Below are 23,392 nucleotides of genomic sequence, written 5' to 3'. Positions count from 1 at the left end.
CACCTGTACAACTCTTTCGAACTGGGATCATGGCAAAATATCCTGTGATGTCCACTTCGCAGGGCACTTACTCATGTTCATGTACTGCAGCACCACATGCATGCATCGTGATACTTTTCAAAATGGTGCCATGGTGAGGTGGAGGAGAAAAATTGTTGAATAAAGTCATTATTTTTGTTTTCATTGCGCACAAAAAGTATTCTCGTTGCTTTGTAGAATTATGGTTGAACCACTGATGTCACATGGTCAATTTTAACGATTTCCTTACTATGTTTCTCAGGGCCATGCACAGACATTTTGAGGGGCAGTGGCCCAAACCAAAAAAGGGGCACTAGGGCGGTGGGTGCTTGTTAATACAAATGATCCAGTTGTTACAAATATACAATTAAAAGAGAAGACAGCACACTCTGTAATAATTTCAGACTTTATTGTAGATGTTTTGATAAGAATGGGCTCTCCCTCACTCTCTGAGCCTGCTTCTGCCTCATCTTCAATGGAAGTAGGGGAGAGTGGGGTAAGTTGAGCCAGTGGGTAAGTTGACCCACCCCCTGTTTCTTGGCAACTGTACACTTTTACTGTCATGTGACCATGTATTTTGGAACCACCCATCATTTCTGCCAGACTGTGAAAATGAGAAACATATGGCGGGAATGGAAGGCACCCATTTACTTTAAAAACTATTTTTGGCTTGTCAAAGTAAAATTTTAGCATAACATATGGTTGTTATATCAAAGCAAATTGATCCAGGTCTAAAAATATTTATGATACATATAGGGGATTTAGCAACATATAAAACCATGCAAATAATTTAGCTAAATATTAGCCTGAACTGGTAAGCAACAGTAGCTATTTTGTTCCATATGGCAGCTATGGGGAAAAGTAAGCCAAATGCTGTGGGGTAAATTGAGTCAGCATTGTAACTTACCCCATTATAAGGCACTGTAGTTAAGTTAAATATCTGAATTATAAATTGGAATTTTAATGTGATTGTCAAAGTTATGAACTATTGTGTTTTTTTTTTTCATTTGAGCCCTCGTGTTCCATTGACCTAGTTTCTGTCTCCCCTTGATTGTGTCATTATGTTCAGGTGTGTCTTGTCAATTATCCTCCCCATATAAGTTGAATTCAGTTCAGTGTTTTTTTGTCCGGTCTCGTCAACGTGTACGTGTTTCTTAAGCCTTCGTGTTGTTGAGTACCTTGTGTGGATAATATTAAAGACTTTTACTTTCATCTTCATCTTTGTGTGAGTTCGTTCTACAAAGAACTGTGCCAGTGATATTACTGGTTTAGTTTATCATATATACATATTTTGTAGTTTATTTGATAGGAACAGTGTACAAGTGCACCAAATCCTTCTCTGATAAGAACCAGAAAATGCTTTTCATCGCATTATAATCAGATATACTGAATCTTTCCACCTGTAGTCCCTAATGGCCAACAAACTCTCTGTTTAGTTTGTTTTTAGGAAGGCTACAACTTTACTGTTCAACATATTGTTTCAGAAATGCAAACCGTTAAATATTACCCCTAACCCGGGGCAAACTGAGCCATGGGAACACTTTTTTTTATATAAGAAGCCATATTTTTAGAACCTTTTGTCATAGATGCATACTGATTATTTAAAATGATAGGAATACTTTCATTAGGATAGGATATAGGATAGATACTTTCATTGTACTTCTGCATCATTTTAACTTATCTTGAGGACCACATAAGTAAAAAATGGCAAATCTTACCCCACTCTCCCCTATAAGTATTAGAAATGTAATTTAATATTTTACAGCATAAATCTATATTATATACTAATAAACAACAAATTTAGAACATTTCTATTATTTTTTAACTATTTTATAGGCCTACTGTTAATATGGTTTTAATAAAATATGATGTGTTATAGATTACTAGTATCAAGTGATTATAATGGGAAATATACTTAATTACAAGAATTAAAGTGTGACAAACTGCTAAATATTCTATATGATGATTTACCTGCTGGAGCTTTGTATTCATGTTTGCAATGTTGAACTGCCTTTAGCTCCCTTCGCTCTTTCTCTCTGTGGCTGTCTTCGTTTTTGCGAAGGCATTTTTTTTTTGTCTACAAAGTGTGTCAACAACAGCGAATTTTGTGTTATTTATATTAGATATGATCGGGTACAATAATTTGATTAGACATTCTAATTCTAAGAACGTGGATATTTTGTTGTTATCACTTTTTAAAGACCGAGAGCAAATCATTACCGACAGAAATACAAAAACAAACTACCAAATTACCAATTCAGCGAATCATCCACTGACTGTAATGTGGATTGTAAAGCATCTACCTGTTAATGCAACGACATTGGGAACTGTGGTCTCCACTCCAGAGAACAGCACACAGATCATGAGAAATGCTGAGGAGCGGATGGGAAAACACAGAGCAGATTACCGGAATCAGTGGATCTTTAGCGGAGCGGGAACAGACCGCTTTGAGCCTGGGTGATGGGGAGGGGGGATTGGTGAGAGGGGCAACTCAGCTGATGAGGGCAAAGGGGCAGTGGCTCTAGCCACCGGGCCACCCCCCTGTGCACGGCCCTGATGTTTCTGTATCTTGATAGTACCCTTGCTGTCTATGGAGGTTCAGAGAGCACTCAGATTTAATAAAAAATATCCTAATTTGTGTTCCAATGATGAACAAAGGTCTTACTGATTTGGAACGACATAAGGGTGAGTTTTGAGTAATGACAAAATTCTCAGATTTGGGTGAACTATCCCTTTAATCACCATTTGCACCCTGGGCGCCACAGCAAAAACGACTGCCCACTGTTCCAGATGGCCTCCACATCACATCACTTCACTTTTTTTTTTTTTTTTTTTTTTTTTAATAACTCTGCAAGTACCTTGTTATTTTATGTTTCAACCACAGATAGCTAGAAAAATGCATGTAAATAACTTAAAATGAATTAATTTACAGTGCATAGCTCTTGAAATACTTTGCTGTAATTTTCATTGAAAAAATTGACTAATACAAGAGGAAATATTCTGTACTAAAGTTTGGGTACTAACAAATAGGCTATCATGCTTCATATATTTTAGGGACAAATGAGTGAGCCATCAGATGTGATCTTATCTACAACCAAATTTCTAATTTGTTTACAGGCTTTCCACCAATATCAGAATAGAGTCTAAATACCACCTTAAATCTAACAACAATCTTTTCCAGTGTCTTTTTTGGTGAATGAGATGTTGTCATATAAAGAGAGTGTAGTTTTAAAACTGTACTTTGTCTCCATCTGCTGGTCAGTTTTGAAATTTCTAACTGTTTATTTCAAACGTTTTCCTAATAGGTCGTTATGTGCCGTCTATTGTTTGTATCCATCGTCGGTAATGAGAAATGCATAGATTTGCAAACTATGTTAAATATGTTTCTTTCTTTCTTTTTCTTTTTACATCTCCCCATAAAATCACATCCAAGTACTAGCTGAGATTGCACAATCCTGAAAGCCCGCCCAGCTCAAGCAGCTTCTTAAATTGTACCTAACTTCCTAAAAGTGAAAGTAGACTTTCTCCAAATCTTCAGTCTCAGCAAGCTGTAAGTACACTTCTGTTAATTCATGAACTCAACTTGCTCGAACAGCTTGGTCATGCTAATTGGAATGTGGCATAATTGTGAATTAAATTTAGTTGTATGAATTCATTGCTATAGGCTAATCAAAATGTGGACATAGAAATGTTGTCGATGTATAAGAAATATAAATATGTGTTTTATTATACTTAAAAAAGTAGAAATTAATGCATTCTTTAAAAAGTAAAAATTTATCTCAGTTCAAATATTATCCTGACTAGCTTCTCAATACCTCTATTTTGGTGTTGAATTCAAACATTTGAAAGTACTGAATCAAAATCAACACAACACTAACTGCAAAGACAAAGGTCCCTTTGAAAAAAAGTCTTGCTCAATAGTGATACGAGTTTAACTTGTCCCTGTTCCTTAGAAACAGTTGGGAACTAAACCATGCTGCTTTTGTGTGAGCAGCCAACCACCTGAAAAAAAAAGTTGTCATAAAAACATCCTTAAAAACTGCATATTAATTGATAAAATATAATGCTATTTTAGCTGAAGAACACACATATTTCCTGTACATTTTTAAAAGCATGCAGTAAACAGCATGTAACTGATTGCAGATTGCAAGATTAAAATTAAAAAGAGAGATAAAATAGGGAAGTTCTTATTTGTTTTGCTGAGAAAAGGCAAGATACTATTAACAGCTATGATTTAATTTTTTTCCCAGAATGTGTTGCATCTTGTGATAACACAAAATGACAGCTATTGAAGTCCAGGGAAACCCACAGACATCGAGACCTTGCAGATCAATGAGTCTCTTTAACAATATCAAGGTAAGATTCCAAATATAATGTCTCAGGTTACGTATGTAACCATGGTTCCCTGAGAAGGGAATGAGACACTGCGTCCTCTAGAGGTTGCTATGGGGGAACGCCTTCAGCATGACTGGTGTCTGAAGCATACATCTAAACATGACAATAACATTGGCCGGCGACAGCCTGTGACGTCATCACAGTATATAAGGGCGCAGGGAGAACATGTCATCCGCTTCTTTGTCTGAAGCTTATGTCTGAAGCATGGCAGGGGAACTAGAGGACGCAGTGTCTCGTTCCCTTCTCAGGGAGCCATGGTTACATACATAACCTGAGACGTTCCCTTCTGAGGGAACGAGACACTGCGTCCTCTAGAGGTCGCTATGAGGAACGGTATACCCATGCCGTCATGCTGAGGGGGGTGCATGCCAGAAACCACGGCGAGCACTAAGTACCAACTCTACCATAGCCATGGGAGTTGCCCCAAGGCAACTGTCAGTGGCATTATCCCCTTCGGCCAAGGGCCTGAGCTGCATAACCTAAAATAACTTACCTGTTAAAGGTGCCATAGAATGGAAAACTGTATTTACCTTGGTATAGTTGAATAATAACAGTTCTGTACATGGAAATTACATACCATGAGCCTCAAACACCATTGTTTCCTCCTTCTTATGTAAATCTTGTGCATGCAAAAGACCACTGAAAAATAGGCGAATCAGAACATATCACTCACTGTGACGTTACAGTCGGGATCTCTAACACTTACGCCCCCAACATTTGCATATACCCACCCATGTTCTATGCCAGCCGCCCGCCGAACCTGCACAGCCATATCATCAGAAGTTCTGCAGGTATTGTGAAGAAACAAGCGAGGATAATAGCAACAACGGCAGATCATGGAAATAAATGTTATGTTCCAGGCTGTGCAGGGGATGTGATGTGCAGGGATGGGTTGGTGTCTGTATTCAGAAAGGCACGGAAAACAAATAACGCACGTTCTAATAAAATAACGTGAGCCACTAAAGGGACATGGTTAGCTGTTTGCGAGCGGTAGCCTGTTACATTACAGTACATAAGATTTACATTCCTTTACAAGACATAAACAGAGTAAGGAGAGATGACTGAGGATGATGGCGAATGATTTACAGATCCTGAGCACCACTGACAAGCATCTGATTTTGTAAAATGTGTGGTAAGTACTGCCGCTGTAGTTTACACAGAACATGTGCGATCTCAAATCTTGAAAGTGAAAGTACATTGTGCATTCGAAAGCAGTTTCAATGCCATGCATATTAATAGCGGCTCCCTGATGCCCGCATTTTATATACAGTATAATTACCCAAAGATATAACGGCGAGAGACAGTTGAAATTATATATTTTCCCTGTGATTCTTTCCTGCTGTGTGAGCTACTGAAATGAGCTGCACTGTGAAAGAGCCAATCAGAGCAGAGCTCAACATTGAGCCGCACTGTGAAACAGCCAATCAGAGCAGAGCTCAACATTATTATTCATGACCCTTCCAAATAACATTTAGTCATTTAGCAGACGCTTTTATATAAGGTAAAAACAGACCATTTCATTCTAGGGACAAATCCTAGGGTTGTAAATGGACATGTAAAACCATTTCTGGATATTTTTTGCCCTTAACTAAGTCACATACCTTCTATGTAGATATCAGAGAACAATTTAAAATATTATATCAATGCATTCTATGGCACCTTTAAGGGCTGGGCTAAGAAGCCTAAGCCTAGGGCAGAGCTCAAGGCTTGGAATCAGAAAAAAAAGATTTATTTAAGGGGATACGGCCAGGTGGCTAAAAACCAAACCAGACCCTGGCCTGCCACCCAGGGGGGCTACCGCCGGTTCTGAATATACCTACTCAAAGAACTGACTCGACAGATCTTTGGTAGCAACACCCTGCTCAGAAATGTACCAACAAGATACATAGGTTGAGTGGAGCCCAAGGCGAGAACCGGGGACTAAACCAACTCAGAGAAAGGGAACAAGGCTCAACAAGGAGGCGGAGAGAGGCCTAACAACTTGACAACCCTCCGAGGTGAGGGGAACACTGCCTGGCTTGACCCAAATAGAGGCAGATTATCACGGAAGCAGCAAGCGGCGCAACTACCTGATGTCATAGCCATGGAGCTCAAGAGCGGAGGGTTCAACCCCTAGGTAGGAGAGAGAGGAACCCAGCTCGACCGAAGTGATCAATAGCCCAGGGTCAGGGGACCTAACTCTCAAGTCGAGAGGAGGACTCACCCAGTCTGCCCGGCGAGCTCAAAGGGACCCTCCCACAGTGAGGGGAGCACAGCCATGTCCGGGGAACAGATAGATCACAAATGGGACATCAGAAATGGGATCCTGCTAGAAGGGGATCACACATTTCTACAGGTAACAACAGGTTCCCAAAATAAAGGCAACTGACCAAGGAGGCGACAGAGACGGGCCTAACACTCAGTTCGTTGCATTTGGGGTTTTTCGGGAGCAGCGCTCTCAGCTCACAATCTGAGGCGGGCCCTTACAGCACATACTGGGAGCGACTCATTGCTAACCCTCACAGTTAGAGGAGCACCAGCTCAGCTCATCTCGACCAGAAGGAGGCGCTAGATTAGAAGGGGTAACCCAGCAGGGCCGAATAAGAGACAATCCACTGGTGCAGCTGGACATGGTCTCAAGCTATTTTGATAGAGAGCGTGGGTCCCGTATAACCAGACCCGCTAGAATCTGAAGAAATAGCGGGATCCAATAACCATTCATGCATACAGAGCTTACTGTTCCTCAGAGCAGAAGCATACAAGAGGGGGTTTCCGCAGAAACACAAATCCCTCGTACCTCAGGGAATGCAGTGTGCTCAAGCCCACTCCACAGAGGGGCGATTACTGGTTCAACCATAAGGGCAGTGTGATAGGGAGGACCCGCGGGCCTGATCGTCTATGGAGTGTTGAGCCCCTCAACACCTCAGCGAAGCTATTTTGATAGAGAGCGTGGGTCCCGTATAACCAGACCCGATAGAATCTGAAGAAATAGCGGGATCCAATAACCATTCATGCATACAGAGCTTACTGTTCCTCAGAGCAGAAGCATACAAGAGGGGGTTTCCGCAGAAACACAAATCCCTCGTATCTCAGGGAATGCAGTGTGCTCAAGCCCACTCCACAGAGGGGCGATTACTGGTTCAACCATAAGGGCAGTGTGATAGGGAGGACCCGCGGGCCTGATCGTCTATGGAGTGTTGAGCCCCTCAACACCTCAGCAAGAGGAGCTCTAGCTCAGGGAATGTGCATGATGGTTTAGGATAGACTCAAATCTCAGGAGACTCCACAGGGTGAGAAATGAGTAGCGCACCCTGGCCAGAGGATAGGGAGCATGTCACGAAGCATGTACTCAGAAGAGTACTAGCCCGCGAGAAGGACCCGCAGGTCCTGAGGTTGCAGCGTTATACTGGGGACCTGATGCTGGGAGGCTTCCGCAGAAGCCCAGGTTGTGTGTCCAAACCGAAGATGAGGGCTATCACCAGCCTTGATCCAGTACCGATGAGTGAAACCGTCATTATAATCGTCATTATAATCGGTCAACAGCAGGAGGTCCTGACTTATCATGGGGGTCAAACCTAAAAAGTCAGAAAACAGAACAGGTCTGAGTAGCGCTGAAGAAAGGACTAGTATCGAATACACAAAAACTAGCAGTAGAGTAGATGAAATGGATCATACTCACCAACCACGGCTCCTGTGCATGACTCAGGCTCATGGATATAGGCTGGAGGTGAAGTTCGAAGAGCACTGGAGTCCGGACCATCAGTAGGTATTTCTATGAGACATAGAAACTAGCCAAAACATCATAGGTCCAGCATAAGAGACTGCAATGCAAGCGCAGGAAGCTCCTACTTCATCTCAGCCAGGAGAGAAGCTTTTTAGGGGAATTAAGGGGAGGAAGATGAGAGCAGATTTAATACTCTCAGGGGGAGGTGAGTAGATGGCTCAGGTTTTACTTTGGTCCAGACGAGAGCGTTGAGAACACCTAGTCTGGATCACTTCCCTCAAATCTTGCCTGTCACCCTTAGACCCACACCCCTTTTGAGCCCTACAGGCAGGCAGGGCGGGGCGCGAGTCGCGACACTAGTCTTCTGAGCCTGCCTTTGATCCTTAGATTGAGACGGGCCGGGACTCCTTTGTTGTTCGGGCTGAGACCTGGACCTTCGTGGAATGAAGAATTTGAAGGCAGTGAAGCGCGTCTTGGCCTCCTTAAATTTCTCAACCACTATCTCAACGGAAGTGCAGAAAAGCTCAGAAGGGGAAACTGGCACATCAAGAAGAAAGCCCTTCTCTTTCGACCCGATATCTGCCAGATTCCCCCACAGATGTCTCTCCATAACCACCATGGATGCCATGGATCTGCCAATGGCAGTGACAGCCTGCTTAGTGGCATGGAGAGAAAGAACTGTGGTGCGACACAACTGACCTTTATCTAGGTCTTTCAGCAGATCAGCCTGATAAGCCTGAAGCACCGCCATGGTATGCAATGAGGCAGCAGCCTGACCCGCATGCCCTGCCATTCAAACGAGATGTATTCTAAAGGGGTTTGGACGGCAGGGAGGGAGCCTTAAGAGAAGATGTCTCCCCCATAGAGAGATACCAGGCCAGTGTCTCTTCAACAAGGGACATCTTCTCATAATCATTCTCACGCATCCCCTCAATGTTGGCATAACTAGTATGCTGGAATCTATGGATGTGAGACGAGAATGGACTTTTTCCAAGACTTCTCTTCTCTTCGCTTATGAGCAGCTCATCATAATAGGAGGCTCATCTGACATCTATTGCTCATCCTGGCTTTGAGCCAGCAGAGCACCAGCCGCTGGATCAGACAATATAAGAGAGATATCATCATCGTCCAGCAGCTCTCGTGCTCTTCGCCCAAACAAAAGATGCAAAGATCATGTGTGTCATCAGGTGTCAAGTAACAAGGACACAGATCCACACACTTCTTAATCGCCTTATTAGTGCTCAACATGGTAAAGAAGAAGAATCGTTCTTACCGGAAATGCACACTTCAAACAAAACAGTCCTTGAAGACGAAGAAGAGGATGACGTGTCCTCCCGGCGCCCTTTTATACTGTAATTGCGCCGGGTGGTGATGTCACAGGCTGTTGCCGGCCAGTGTTATTGTCGTGTTTAGATGTATGCTTCAGACACTGGTCACGCTGAAAGCATTCCCCCATAGCGACCTCTAGAGGACGCAGTTCGAAGTTCCCTCGGAAGGGAACCCCCTAATTATATTCATAGAAATATGACTTAAAAGTGACTCTAATTAAAGTGTCCAGTGAAACAACTTTCTCCACATTAGGAAAAAGCTAAATCATGCCAAAATATATGATAAACAATTTAATATGCAATACATGATTTAATATGCAACAGAGAGAGAGGTGATAACTGCATGTAATGTTTTGTAATTAAACATTTGTAATGATGAAGCTGCAATTTAGTACATTTTAAATATATTAGCTTTAAAGTGCCCCTATTATGGATATTTGAAAATTACCTTTCATGCAGTGTGTAACACACCTCTAAGTGAATGAAAACATCCTGCAAAGTTTTAAATCTAAAAGTGCACCGTGTATAAAGTTATTGTCTTTCAAAAGAAAGAGTTGACTCCGAGTCATGAAAACAAGTCGTTTTTAAAACTAATCTTAAGCTGTTTCAAGTTAATGTCAACATAAAACATTAGCATATTTATGCCCGCCCACTTGTTGCACGCGTAGACCCGGGAAAACTTGAACCTCCCCTCCCCTCCCTCAAACACCGTAGCGGATTCTAGGGATGGGCCATGCCTCTTATTTTATTTTCGATCCCTTTCATGCAGTGTGTAACACACCTCTAAGTGAATGAAAACATCCTGCAAAGTTTTAAATCTAAAAGTGCACCGTGTATAAAGTTATTGTCTTTCAAAAGAAAGAGTTGACTCCGAGTCATGAAAACAAGTCGTTTTTAAAACTAATCTTAAGCTGTTTCAAGTTAAAGTCAACATAAAACATTAGCATATTTATGCCCGCCCACTTGTTGCACGCGCAGACCCGGGAAAACTTGAACCTCCCCTCCCCTCCCTCAAACACCGTAGCAGATTCTAGGGATGGGCCATGCCTCTTATTTTATTTTCGATCCGATACCGATATTTTCAAGCCCAGTATCGATACTGATACCGATACCTCTAAACTAAACTGATCTTTTAAATTATTAAAAGAATATAATCAGCAATTATACTCACTTAATATTAGATTTTTAAAGCCATGTTTTTTAACATTTCATAGGTCTTTTTTTGTTTACACTGTCAGAAATAAAATATACTAAAATTGTATTTTAGCCCTTTACTGGAGCAGTAACCTCAAAGGTACACCTACACCCCTAAAAGGGAGCATATTAATACCATACAAGTATGGATGCTTTAAGGGTAGATACGTTACAAAGGTGCACCTTTGAGAGTACCTCATGAAAAATGAACATGGTGTTACATAAGTACTAAAATGTATTATTATTATTACCATGGTAAATGTGTGGTTACTGCAGTTTTACTACAAATACTGTGGTAAACTGTGGTTACTGTAATAAAACCAGGGTTAATTTTTGTAAAAGTCTATTTTTCCACTTAGAAGCATATGTTATACAAATTTCTTGATAAATAAAATTAGTGGTTAAAAAATGCACTTTAGAATCTATATTTTTATGTGAGGATCGATCCATTCGATACAAGATCATTATTGAAAGTATCGATACTTTAGGATCGATCCGCCCATCCCTAGCGGATTCCTGTGGAGAAGACGCTGTGCTCTGCACAGTGAGGGTAAATCGGGTACAGTTAGGGTATGTCAAAAAACTCCTAACACTTTTCTCCTCCAAATTCAAAATCATCCTACATCGCTGCAGTGTTTACCAAGTGAATGTGCAAGGAGGGTGAAACACCCTTTACAAATAATAATAATAATAATAATAATAATAATAATAATAATAATAAACAAATAAATAAAATATAAATAAAAAATCATGTTCCTGTGGCTCAGTGGTTGTGGGTTCCATTCCCAGGGAACACACATACACCATTATTCTAAATTGTCATCTGCCTTGACTTGCTCGCCTTCATCAAGCTCTTTTAACAGGTCGGCTTGGTAAGCCTGTAACACTGACATAGTGTGCAGACAAGCACCAGAATAATAATAATAATAATAATAATAATAATAATAATAATAATAATAATAATAATAATAATAATAATAATAATAATAATAATAATAATAATAATAATAATACAAATAATAATAATAATAATAATAATAATAATAATAATAATAATAATAATAATAAACAAATAAATAAAATATAAATAAAAAATTTTGAAGTTGGAGGAGAAAAGTGTTGGGAGTTTTGTATTTTTGAGTCATGTTCCTGTGGCTCAGTGGTAGAGCATTGCATTAGCAGTGCAAAAGGTTGTGGGTTCGATTCCCAGGGAACACACATACACCATTATTCTAAATTGTCATCTGCCTTGACTTGCTCGCCTTCATCAAGCTCTTTTAGCAGGTCGGCTTGGTAAGCCTGTAACACTGACATAGTGTGCAGACAAGCACCAGCCTGACCCGCTGCCGAGTACCCCTTGCCCACCAGCGCTGAAGTGGTTTGCAGCAGCTTGGAGGACAAGACTTCAGAGACGATGCTGCGCCGGGCGACAGATAGCTCGCAAGCGTCTGCTTTACTTGGCAGGGCATCGCTCTGTAACCGCATTCACCCAGCCCTGCCACATTTACATAATAATCAGTGACGGGGACGAATAAGCGGACCGAGGTGTCGAGATTGGGAAAAACGGCAGGCTCCGGCGTGGAGGTAGCGGCTTTGCACGCAGAAAGCATTCATCGAGTTTACTCTTCTGCGGTTCAGCCTGTTTCTCTGCGGGCCACTCGATGTTCAGCTTGGCAACCGCACAAGTAACTACCTCCAATAGCTCCTCATATTGTGGGGATTGAGGGGGCGAATCCTCGATGCTTTCCACATCAACCTCCTCGGAGGAAGATAGGAGAAACACCGAGCCCGCTCTCCGGAGGGAAGAAACCGCAGAACGGGCTTCCGATCCCAGCGAGTGGGCAGTGGATCTGGCAGGTGAGGAAGAAGATAGGGACTTGCCCGTCTCCATTCCCTCCACCAGATCCAGCTGCGAACCCCACGAGTGCAGCTGCCGCTCCGCCTTCAGCTTTCAAGGACTGTTTGTCTTTGCTTTAGACATCTTTTTTTCTGCTGGAGCTTTATACTTTTTTTGCTGAATGCTTGTGTAACTTTTGGACAGACAACAATAAATAAGACTCACAGAACATAGATCGTGACGACACACAGAGAGCTTTGCTGAATGACAGAAAGCTAACGCCGGCTGCACCTCATGTGCTTTTAAAGCTTCCTGGTCATGACGTCACCCGCCTCTGATGTCTCGCCCATCGATTGGACTGATTACACATATGATTCAGAGCTTGGTATCGCTGAAGTGTTTTCCAACGCAGCTCGTACATGAAACATTACATGAGTACATGAAACATTATTGTAAACACATAACCTTGTAAATTCAGAATGATTCTATCATATTAATCAATAAAAAAGACTTAATTTATATACCATATCTGGCTTTCTTATCAAAATGTGACAACATTTTTTTTTTACTTTTTAAATGTCGAACAACCGTTTTGTTGGAAATAAAAAAAACTTTGTTTCTAAGTTTGTAATGTTTTCAACTGTTAATCTTTTGAAACATGTAAACCAGCCAGGGTTAACATCACAGTAGGACTCAACAACTAATTACAGTCAGATTTTCAAAAACCTTAATTAAATAATAATTTAATTTTAAAGCACAACCACCGCAAAATCAGACTTGCTTTGAGATTGTTCTGAGATTAAATACACATTTAAAACCATAACAAGATAGTTTAATAGCTATGATACTGCTTTTGAAATCAAGTCTTTGCATAGCTATGACAGGAAACACTGACATCAAACAACGGCTTGGAAAAACAGTTAAACTTAAAAATAAATTACATCACCCAAATAGGAAATAAAACAGTTATCGAATAAGCATGTGTCCTAAACTCCTGAAACATCGGTGTCTCATATTTTAGAGCAGACTATGCAATTTATGAAAGATATCAATTAAATCTGTATGTGTGTGTGGGAAAAAAATTCAGATGTAACCCCCTCTGTAATCGTTAACATTTTTATAAGTAACTGTAATTTGATTACACATTTTTTTCTCAGTAACTGTAACTGATTACAATTAAATGTATTTTGTAATTAAATTACGTAATTTAGCTATATGTAACGTCTCGGTTACTTGTGTAACCCTCGTTCCCTGAAAGACGGAACGGAGACGTTACGTCAGTCGTGACTGACGAATTAGGATCTCGCCCGAGAGCCCACTCACCTTCGAGTGTAAACTAAACAAGGCAATGACAGTTGGCGTGCGTGTTTCGCCACGCGCACCCGCCCCGCAGCGCGGGTATAAAAGGAGAGCGCGTGCAAATGCACATCAGTTTTTCGCTGAGGAGCCGAGACTATGCGCCCCGGCCGCACAGTGGTGGTACAGCAACTGTGGCGACAGAACGTTAGACAAGTAACCGAGACGTTCCCTTCCAGTCAGTCACGTTCTACGTAGCCGTACCGTGGAAGAGTATACATGTGGGATCGCCCGAAGGGGGAATCACTACACACGGGCACCTAGCCCAACACAAGGGCTGACCTTGGGCATGCACACGAGTGCTGAGCCTGGCGTCTGGCGCTCCGCCACGCTCCGTCTCTGCCGAGGGTGCAGGAGGAACTCCAACAGGGTTCGCCATGGGGAACTGAACTGAGAAGCAAAAAAGCGCACGTATCCGGTAATTAGAGGGGACTGGCGCAGCAAGCGTGATCGACACCGAGCGGGTCCGGTATTACTGCCTACCTGAGGCGAGTACACGAGAGGACACGGGCTCTACACAGAGAATATAGAATCTCGCAAATGTGTTAGGCGTCGCCCAGCCGGCAGCTTTACAGATGTCTGCTATCGAGGCACCCCGCGCCAATGCCCAAGAAGATGCCACTCCTCTCGTAGAGTGAGCTCTCACTCCGAGGGTCGCGAGGAGCATTAGTTCGGGGAACCAAGTCCGACCGGGCCAGTATGGCGCTACCTAGAGGACCTGCTTCTCGTCCTCCCTGACTTTGCACAGTGTCTGTGCAAGAAGGCTCACTGGGGGAAACGCATATTTGCGTAGGCCCCGAGGCCAGCTGCACACCAGTGTGTCCTTGCCGAGGGTCTCCTCGGCCAGGGAGTAAAACATCTGGCAATGGGACGTGTCTGGGGAGGCAAACAGGTCTATCTGAGCTTCCCCAAAGCATCTCCAAATCAGCTGGACTGTCTCGGGGTGGAATCGCCATTCTCCCTGAAGGGCGGGCTGACATGAGAGCTCGTCGGCTGCACGATTGAGCTCGCCTGGGACATGAATGGCGCGAAACGACCTCAGATGCTTCTGACTCCAGAGGAGGAGATGGCGGGCGAGTTGCGACATGCGACGGGAGCCTAGACCGCCTTGGTGGTTGATGTACACAACGGTCGCAATGTTTTCCATACGGACCAGTACATGCTTGTCGTGCAGCAGTGATCTGAACGGCGCAGAGCAAGCCATACTGGTTGCAACTCGAGGCAGTTGATATGCCACTGCAGTCGGGGCCCTGACCAGAGCCCCGCAGCTGCATTCCCATTGCACATGGCACCCCAGCCCCTGGTGGAGGCATCTGTTGACACAACAACATGCCTGGATACTTGCCCTAGGGAGACCCCCGTCTGAAGAAAGGCAAGATCTGACCACGGGCTGAGGGTCTGACGGCAGAACGGGGTGACAGAAACCCGGTATGTGCCGTGTCACCAATCCCATCTCGGGACCCGGTCGTGAAGCCAACGCTGAAGCGGTCTCATATGAAGCAACCCGAGCGGCGTGACAGCGGCTGCGGATGCCATATGCTCCAGGAGCCTCTGAAACTGTTTCAGTGGAACCGCCGTCTTGCGCTGGAAGGACCCCAGGCAGTTCAGCATCGAATGTGCACGCTCTACTGAGAGACATGCTGAGAGGTTGACCGAGTCCAGCTCCATGCCGAGAAAAGAGATCCTCTGCTTCGGGGAGAGTTTGCTCTTTTCCCAGTTGACCCGAAGCCCCAACCGGCTGAGGTGACTGAGCACCGTGTCCCTGTGTTCGCACAACTGCGCTCGAGACTGCCCGAAGGGGAGGACCTTGTACTGATACACTCGCCTTTCGAACACAAGGCGGAGAAACGGTCTGTGTCGAGGGAGAATCGAGACATGAAAGTACGATCCAAGTATATAAAGTATCCTTCACTCTTTAAATAACAATTTCCTGCAGACGTTAAAACAAGCATGGAATGATCATCAGACTGCCATGGTCATGATTAGAGACATTTTGATGTTTGTATCCAGTATCCAAGTATCCTTGGGGTCGATCGCTGCGAACCAATCGAAAGGACGGACGCATTGAAAGATGCGTTTCTGCCTCAACATCCTGAACGGGAGCTTGAGAAGGGCCCGGTTCAGCATGCGCAGGTACAGGGTTGGTCGTAACCCACCGCCTTTCTTGGGTACGATGAAGTACGGGCTGCAAAAACCTGAAATTATCTCGGCTGGAGGGACCGGCTATATCACGTCCTTCGCCAGCAGGACCGCGATCTCTGCACGCAAGACAGGAGCATCCCTGTCCAGCACAGAGGTGAACCGAATGTCCCTGCACTTGGCAGGCCCCCAGCGACCGAACAAGCGGGACTAGGGGAACCACTGACGTACCCGCAGTGGGGCAGCGAAGTGGAACACAGGGACCCAACCCGGGAGGCAGTGCGTCCCAGCGTGGGGTCTGAGTGCCTCCCAGGGGAGGTCGCGGCGAGACCGCAGAATGGAAGCTGCAGCACGCCGAAGATGAGCAGCACTGAATGGCAACCCCCGCTGACGCGCCGTAACACCAACGCTAGGCTGTTTCTTTGCAGACACTCGCGGAGAATTGTCCTAGTAGAAGGCTCGGCTCCGAAGCGAAAAGCTGATGTGCACTCTCCTTTTATACCCGCACTGCGGGGCGGGGTGCGCGTGGCGACACACGCACGCCAACTGTCATTGCCTTGTTTAGTTTACACTCGAAGGTGATTGGGCTCTCAGGCGAGATCCCAATTTGTCAGTCACGACTGACGTAACGTAGAACGTGACTGACTGAAAGGGAACTAGTTGCTCCCTAACACTGTTTATGCATCATTACTAAATGGTGAAAGAGTTCATTAACCTCTTTAACGTTAAAAATGTGAACAATATCACTTAACACTAGTTTGGCATACAAGGGTATGCTCATAAATCAAGCCAGACCCCCAATTTGAAGCATTGTAACAAGTACAGCCATTGCAGAAAAATTATTATAACGACGCAGTAAGATAAAACTCTGCATGCACGATCGACCGACCGAATAATACCGTTTAACATATTATTACAAGGCCCTGCTTACATAGTTTATGGTGAAATATAGGCGTGAGCTAACAGTCTGTAAAAATACCGGTCAAGCTCAACATGCAAAGACAGAGAACTCAACAAACGGGTCACGAAACACCCTGTCTAACACAACGCACATTCTCCAGAATGCGGTGATGACGGGTCCATAATTTCGTGATGAAGACCGACTGGATATTCAGACACCAGCAGCAGGACCTGATTGACTTTTTCTAAAGATAAAGTCAATTATTTGCTTTCAGGAACACACAAATCCTAACGCCTAGTGCTTCACAAGATAACATAACAACGTTTGCTCCATTACAACATAGCCTACACGTCAAGCCTGTTTTAGCATACGTGTATTTTTTTATTCTTGAATATAAGTTTAGTCTAAATATGTTTTAACAATTCTTTTTGTTTTTACAAAGGTGTTCAATTGAACACGTTTAACTAATACCTCATTCAAGCGCTGTAGACTTTCAGGCCAGGGAACTACAATACCCAGCATACACCTCAGACTTCAAACAAGGCCGCCGGGATACATATCCCAAAATACTCATACATGGCAGCGCTCCAAATCGTCGGACTTCCGATTAAACGCATGCTCAGATACCCTATATAAAAAGACTCACATTTCCACACTTTTTATAGTATACGCTCCTTCCATGTTGTGATGTTACAAACCCTTTTTTTTTGATCCGTGTTAGTGATGCAAAGTTCGATGCACTCCTGCAAAACGATTAATTTGGACAGTTCAGTTCAATGAACCGGTTCAAAGAACCTTAAGTAACCTTACGGCTCCTTAAGTCATCTCGCAGTTATGTCAGTATACATTTATTTTCTAACAACTCAGGGTCATTTTATATCAGTGAAACGTTTAAATAAAGTTAACTGTGTGAACGCGTATTGGTGATTATTGTATTTTGTTCATATAAGTTGATGTTTGTGGTCACAGTTTCATGCACCAATCCTTTGTTTTCTTTCTCTTTGTTTTCTTTTCTGGCTAGATCACCTGTAATGTCATTAGTACTGTTTGTTTGTAATGGCAGTTTGATAATTTTCTTCACTACTTTGATGTATGAATATATATTCAACAATATATTGTTGAAATAAAAGGTTGACCCACTTAACTCGTTATTCTGTTCTCTGACTTAATAAACGTATTTGTTTGTTGTTATTAATTTAATAATAAATAATAATTAATAAGAAACGATCTTGTATCTTATATCTGATATAAACTAGGATAATATAATAATGTAAAGTAAATGTCTCGAATGAAGATGAGGTTTAAAGTAATATTTTATTAAATCAACCAAATTCACAGAAATATTGACTTAATAAACAAAATACAATAATCACCAATACGCGTTCACACAGTAATTAATAAAAAATATAATCAAATGTAATGAGTCACATTACTTTTTTTAAGTAATTGAAATAGTTACACTACTTATTCGATTTTAAATAGGGTAACTTGTAATAACCTATCACATTTCCATAGTAACCTCCCCAACACTGTGCGTAAAATAATTCCATCAGGGTCTCAGCCACAGCTAAATGTTAAAACAAACTTAAGGATGATTTTGTCAGTTTGTGGTGGGGTCTGTGAAAGCTACATGGGGTGTGTGAGAGAGTTTGAAAGAAAAATGTTTTCGCTTAAAGATGTGATTTTACTACAAACTATAAGCATTCTAACTTAGAAACACAACACTATGTTTTTTGTTATTTCCAACAAAACGGTTGTTCGACATGTAAAAAGTCAAAAAAAAAAATTCACATTTTGATGAGAAAGCCAGATATGGTATATAAATTAAGTCTGTTTTTTTATTGATTAATATGATAGAATCATACTGAATTTACAAGGTTATGTGTTTACAATAATGTTTCATGTACTCACTGGTTATTGTATACATATTCAAGAGAAATGCATAACCTGTTGTTTTAACCAATCTAAAGTGTTTAGTCTGTCATTATAATATCTTAAAGAGAAAAGTCTTTCACGCATTCTATTTTCACCTGTCTCCGGACTCTGTTACACAAGAACCAACTGAGTATGGCCGTGAATCCTAAATGAAAGCTAAAAAAGATTTTTTCAAACAATTTTTAACAGTAATATTGAACTTTACACATCTGTATCAGTAAGATATTTATGTCATCACAAACCATCAGACACACCAGGTGGGGTTGAAAAGTTGGACTTATCGATTATTTGAATTATTTCTTCTATCAACTATTTGATCAAATCTTAGTAAAACAACCTATATAGACAGGTGTTTTTATTTTAATAAAATAAAACATTATACTGTGAAAAATAAATATACTGCATTTAAACACCATGGTTAATAATACATTTTTAAAGTAAGAAAGAAGTCTAATCTGTTGTTAAGATTCTGTGAGACATTCGTAGCACCTTGTTTAAGAATTACTTTTGTTGCAAACAACCTTATGACAACTAATTTTCAGTCTAATTTAGGTCTAATTCATAAAGAAAAATCTCTGCCTTGCATTCATCAGAGGATAATTTGACTGCTTCTAATCCTCATCATGGTTTTAGGTTTGAAAGATCTAAAATCTACAAAACTTAACTTATTTGTTAAACAAAATGTATATCATTGTTTAATCATACAGCATTTCATCATCTTGTAGAGATACCCAGTTTGATTTTAAAAGTTTTTATTTGTTAAACGTTTGTATGAGACATCATAAAAGTCTAAATGTTTAACTGCAGGGGTTGTTTTAGTGTGCGTGTTTGCGTGTATGTTTGTTTTTATGTGTATTTGTGCACATATTTGCGTGTATGTGATTATGTTTGCGTTTGAATGTATATTTGTCTATATGTTTGTGTTTGTGTTTTTGCTGTATGTTTGTGTGAGTGTTTGCGTGTATGCATGTATGTCTGTGCTTCTTTGTATGTTTGTTTTTGCGTGTATGTTTGTGTTTGTTTGTATGCTTGTGCTTTTGCTGTATGTTTGTGTTTGTGCCCCTTGGTTGTTTTGCATGTATGTTTGTGTATGAGTGGGTGTTTGGGCATAAGTTTGTGTTTGTGTTAAAAAATCTGAGTGAATAAAGATAACAAATGTAACTAAAATGAAGTTAAATGGAACCAAATGTCCCTACATCATAGACCGTTTGTTAAAACAAACACCTTTGCACCAATCTATTTAATTGTTTGTTGTTATCGACGACTTCTTTATCTATCTAAACTCATCCTGAACATCAGTTTGAAGACACATTCACCAGATCCACATTACTTAACATTCCTGTTTTTCTTAGAAAAAAATATTTTCTTCTTTACCTAACTTTACCTATCAATCCACCAGATGCCCCTATGTAAATCAAAGTTCACACTCGCAGGTGCATGCCATAAAATAGATGCAATGGATATTCTTTGATCGCCAAACTTTTTATCTAACATTCTAACAAAGTTCAAAATGCCAGACCAGAGTTATAAAACAAGCCTGAAAACATCCTTAGAAAGTTCACACTCGCAGGTGCATGCCATAAAATAGATGCAATGGAGATCCTTTAATAGCTGAACATGATCGGTTTTGATCAGTGAACTTTTTACCTGACACAACACCAAAGTTTACAATGCCAGATCCCTCAAAACTCATTAGATTGCAAATGAGTTGCGACCGTAGAAACAGGCTTAGATGTTGTCATGTGTTTTAACTGATAGGTTAGCCTATAGCACAGCATCACAAATTCTGCGCACCATCTTCAAACCTCTCGTTTCATTGTGGTGCGTGAGCCGCGATATTTTGCATTTCGTGTAATGTTGTAAAAGTTGAGACGTTTAATTACGTATATCTGTTTCAGCTGATAGCTAACACGCCAAAAGTCTTACGGCAAGAAGTCAAAGAGACTCCCCAAAACATTCGCTTTCATTCCAGTTAGATATTTGCGTACGCATACGCGTGTCTGTGTTTTAACTGATATAGCACGCTAGAAGTTAAGATTGACAAAAATAAAAGACTGATTAAAGGAATTAGGTTACTAAATTAAGTGTGAATAACTAAATAAAATAAAACAAAACAAAACAAACAAAAAAATTTCCTGTGGCTTAGAGGTGATTGTTTAGAATAAAACTTGTGTAACGTAATTTTAAAAGTGAAAAAAAGAAAGAAAAATAAAAGTCTGGGTTATATAGCAAGCCAGAAGTCTTAAGCTTGACAAAAAACCAAAGAGTAAATAAAGTAATTACTAAATTAAGTGTGAATAACTAAAATAAAATAAAATAAAAAAACAAACAAACAAAATTTTTCCTGTGGCTTAGAAGGAAAACTTGTATAGGCTATCCTAATTTTTAAACAGGTAGAATGTTTTCATCAATTAAGAAATGATGGCAATTTATTAAAAACATTACTTTGTTTAATTCTTTTAACATACATTTAAAGCTATCTTTGCGGTCTCCGGTGTTAGGGATGTGTTAGGGGCGGTTAGTGGGTGTGGTTTGAGTGGGACCGGACATAAACATTCTGAGTTTTGACAGCAGCGTGTGAGGACGTATCAGCGTAAGATGGTCAAGTCTTTTTATTTTGTTTAACTTTTCTATCAGTAACAAGGTCTAGCTTTTTAAAATTGTAGCTAAATGGTAGAGTACAACATAGATTTTGACAAGTATCTTATGCTGGTGTTTTAATGACCTTGTCTGATGAATTTTCTTTTAGATCACCGTAAGATACACGGTTCTTTTCTTTTGTTTAACTTTTCTACCGTTGTGACAAATTCTAACTAGTTTTAAATTGTAATGATAGACTACAATATAGATTTTGAATACTGGCGCTTAACGGTCTGATATTTTTTTGTTTTAGAACACGGTAAGATAAGTCAACATTTTTTCTTTTCTTTTCTAAATGGTAACAAACTCTAAATAGTTTTTAAATTGTAACATAGAAAAACCGTCGTATTGTTTAACGAACGTATCTGATTATTTTTTTTTAGATAGATGGTCAACATTTTTCTTTTTATTTAACTTTGTCAAATTCTAGATTTAAATTGTTTTAACAACACTTAAATACTTGTCTCGGCCCGTTTTTACTCTTTTCTGGAAAAACAGTCATTACATTGTTTCTATTCTGTGTATGTTTGATGTTTTTCTTGAAATGACGTGTGAAAACTTTAATAAAAACTTCCCTTATCCCGTTTAATAATCATACCAGGTTTCACAATTTAAAGTTTAAAGCACATAGTTTTCAACAGTTTCAACGGACCCACACAAAAAACACATTCCCAAACAATCATAAATTCCTTCGGATCGCTGGGATAAACAGATGGACAGTTAGATGGGGATGGGGGTGTACAGGAACAGGTGTCCAACAGGTGTACAGTATGGGGGGTGGGGTGGAATTTTTATGACCCTCATCAATCAGATCTGATGACACATGGGGCCCTATATTCTCTCTTACATTCACTATATTATCCAGTCTCCGCTGTAGCTCCCGTGATCTAAATTTCCAGAATGCATTGCCGCTGTGACGACACATTCCCATTCTCTATACATTACCGCATATATCAGATGAACATGATGATTATCAGACGGACAAATCCACAACATATGCTGAATAAATATTTATGCTTTGTATTTATGCGTTAATTTGCCTTATGTTCACGGTTTATGTAATTATGTTGTTTTTTTTATTCGTACAGTAGGGTAACTGCAAATGTTTTTCTAACAATGATTTCATTAACAGTATTAATTTTTTTAACAGTTAAAGGGGTCATATGATGTTGCTAAAAATAACATTATTTTGTGTATTTGGTGTAATGAAATGTGTTTATGCGGTTTAAGGTTAAAAAAACACATTATTTTCCACATACTGTACATTATTGTTTCTCCTCTATGCCCCGCCTTTCTGAAACGCATCGATTTTTACAATGCTCATCGGTCTGAAAAGCAAGGTGTGCTGTGATTGGCCAGCTATCCAGTGTGTTATGATTGGCCGAATACCTCAAGCGTGTGACGGAAATGTTACACCCCTACCATACTGTGATGATGCCCTGTCAGGCCGGAGCGATGATTCAAAAACATGAAAACCCATTATAAACGAGGCATTCGTTGCATCCAGTGGGGACATAATTATGTATTATAATGACTTATGCCGTCTTTTTATGCGTTGCGTAAACATAAAACCATGTCTATGGTCAACCAAATGACAAACAACAAGCCCTACTCTACACTGCCCAAAAAACTCGCTTTAAATATAAAAAATATAAAATATAAAAACTCTTTAAATATAAAAAACGTACTTACACTCTGTGAGTCAGAACAGCCGGCATTGTAGTCTACTCTACCAGGATCAGTAAACAGTCCTCCATAAAATGTGCTGCACACATCTGAATATTTGGGTTCAAGTGTTCTGGAGCAGTGTTGTAAATACAACTTAACCACTGATTTCTAGTTGTGTCCATTTTTGGAAAGTCAAACAAAGTAATTTCACTTTCACAACGAAACACAGCGTCACACACAGCGGCCTAGAGTGAGCGGAGGCCTGCGGCTAGAGTGAG

The 23,392-nt window shown here is 40.8% G+C and overlaps 1 protein-coding gene across 1 annotated transcript in view; it reads left to right on the top strand.

The window, feature by feature from the left end:
- The first annotated feature begins 3,476 nt into the window (after positions 1 to 3,476).
- The window catches only part of LOC107574605 (solute carrier organic anion transporter family member 2B1-like), a 36,668-nt gene continuing 16,752 nt past the window's right edge, over positions 3,477 to 23,392 (top strand). Inside the window, exons 1-2 of the mRNA XM_016261047.1 lie at positions 3,477 to 3,568; positions 4,269 to 4,374. Of these exons, the coding sequence (XP_016116533.1) occupies positions 4,297 to 4,374 (78 nt within the window). The 5' untranslated portion in view covers positions 3,477 to 3,568; positions 4,269 to 4,296. The remainder of the gene's footprint in view (positions 3,569 to 4,268; positions 4,375 to 23,392) is intronic.

Source organism: Sinocyclocheilus grahami, unplaced genomic scaffold (assembly GCF_001515645.1).
Source record: "Sinocyclocheilus grahami isolate Dianchi unplaced genomic scaffold, SAMN03320097.WGS_v1.1 scaffold2283.1, whole genome shotgun sequence".
Taxonomy (NCBI): Eukaryota; Metazoa; Chordata; class Actinopteri; order Cypriniformes; family Cyprinidae; genus Sinocyclocheilus; species Sinocyclocheilus grahami.
Note: the sequence above shows the minus strand (reverse complement) of the source record. Positions and strands in the feature narration are given on the sequence as shown.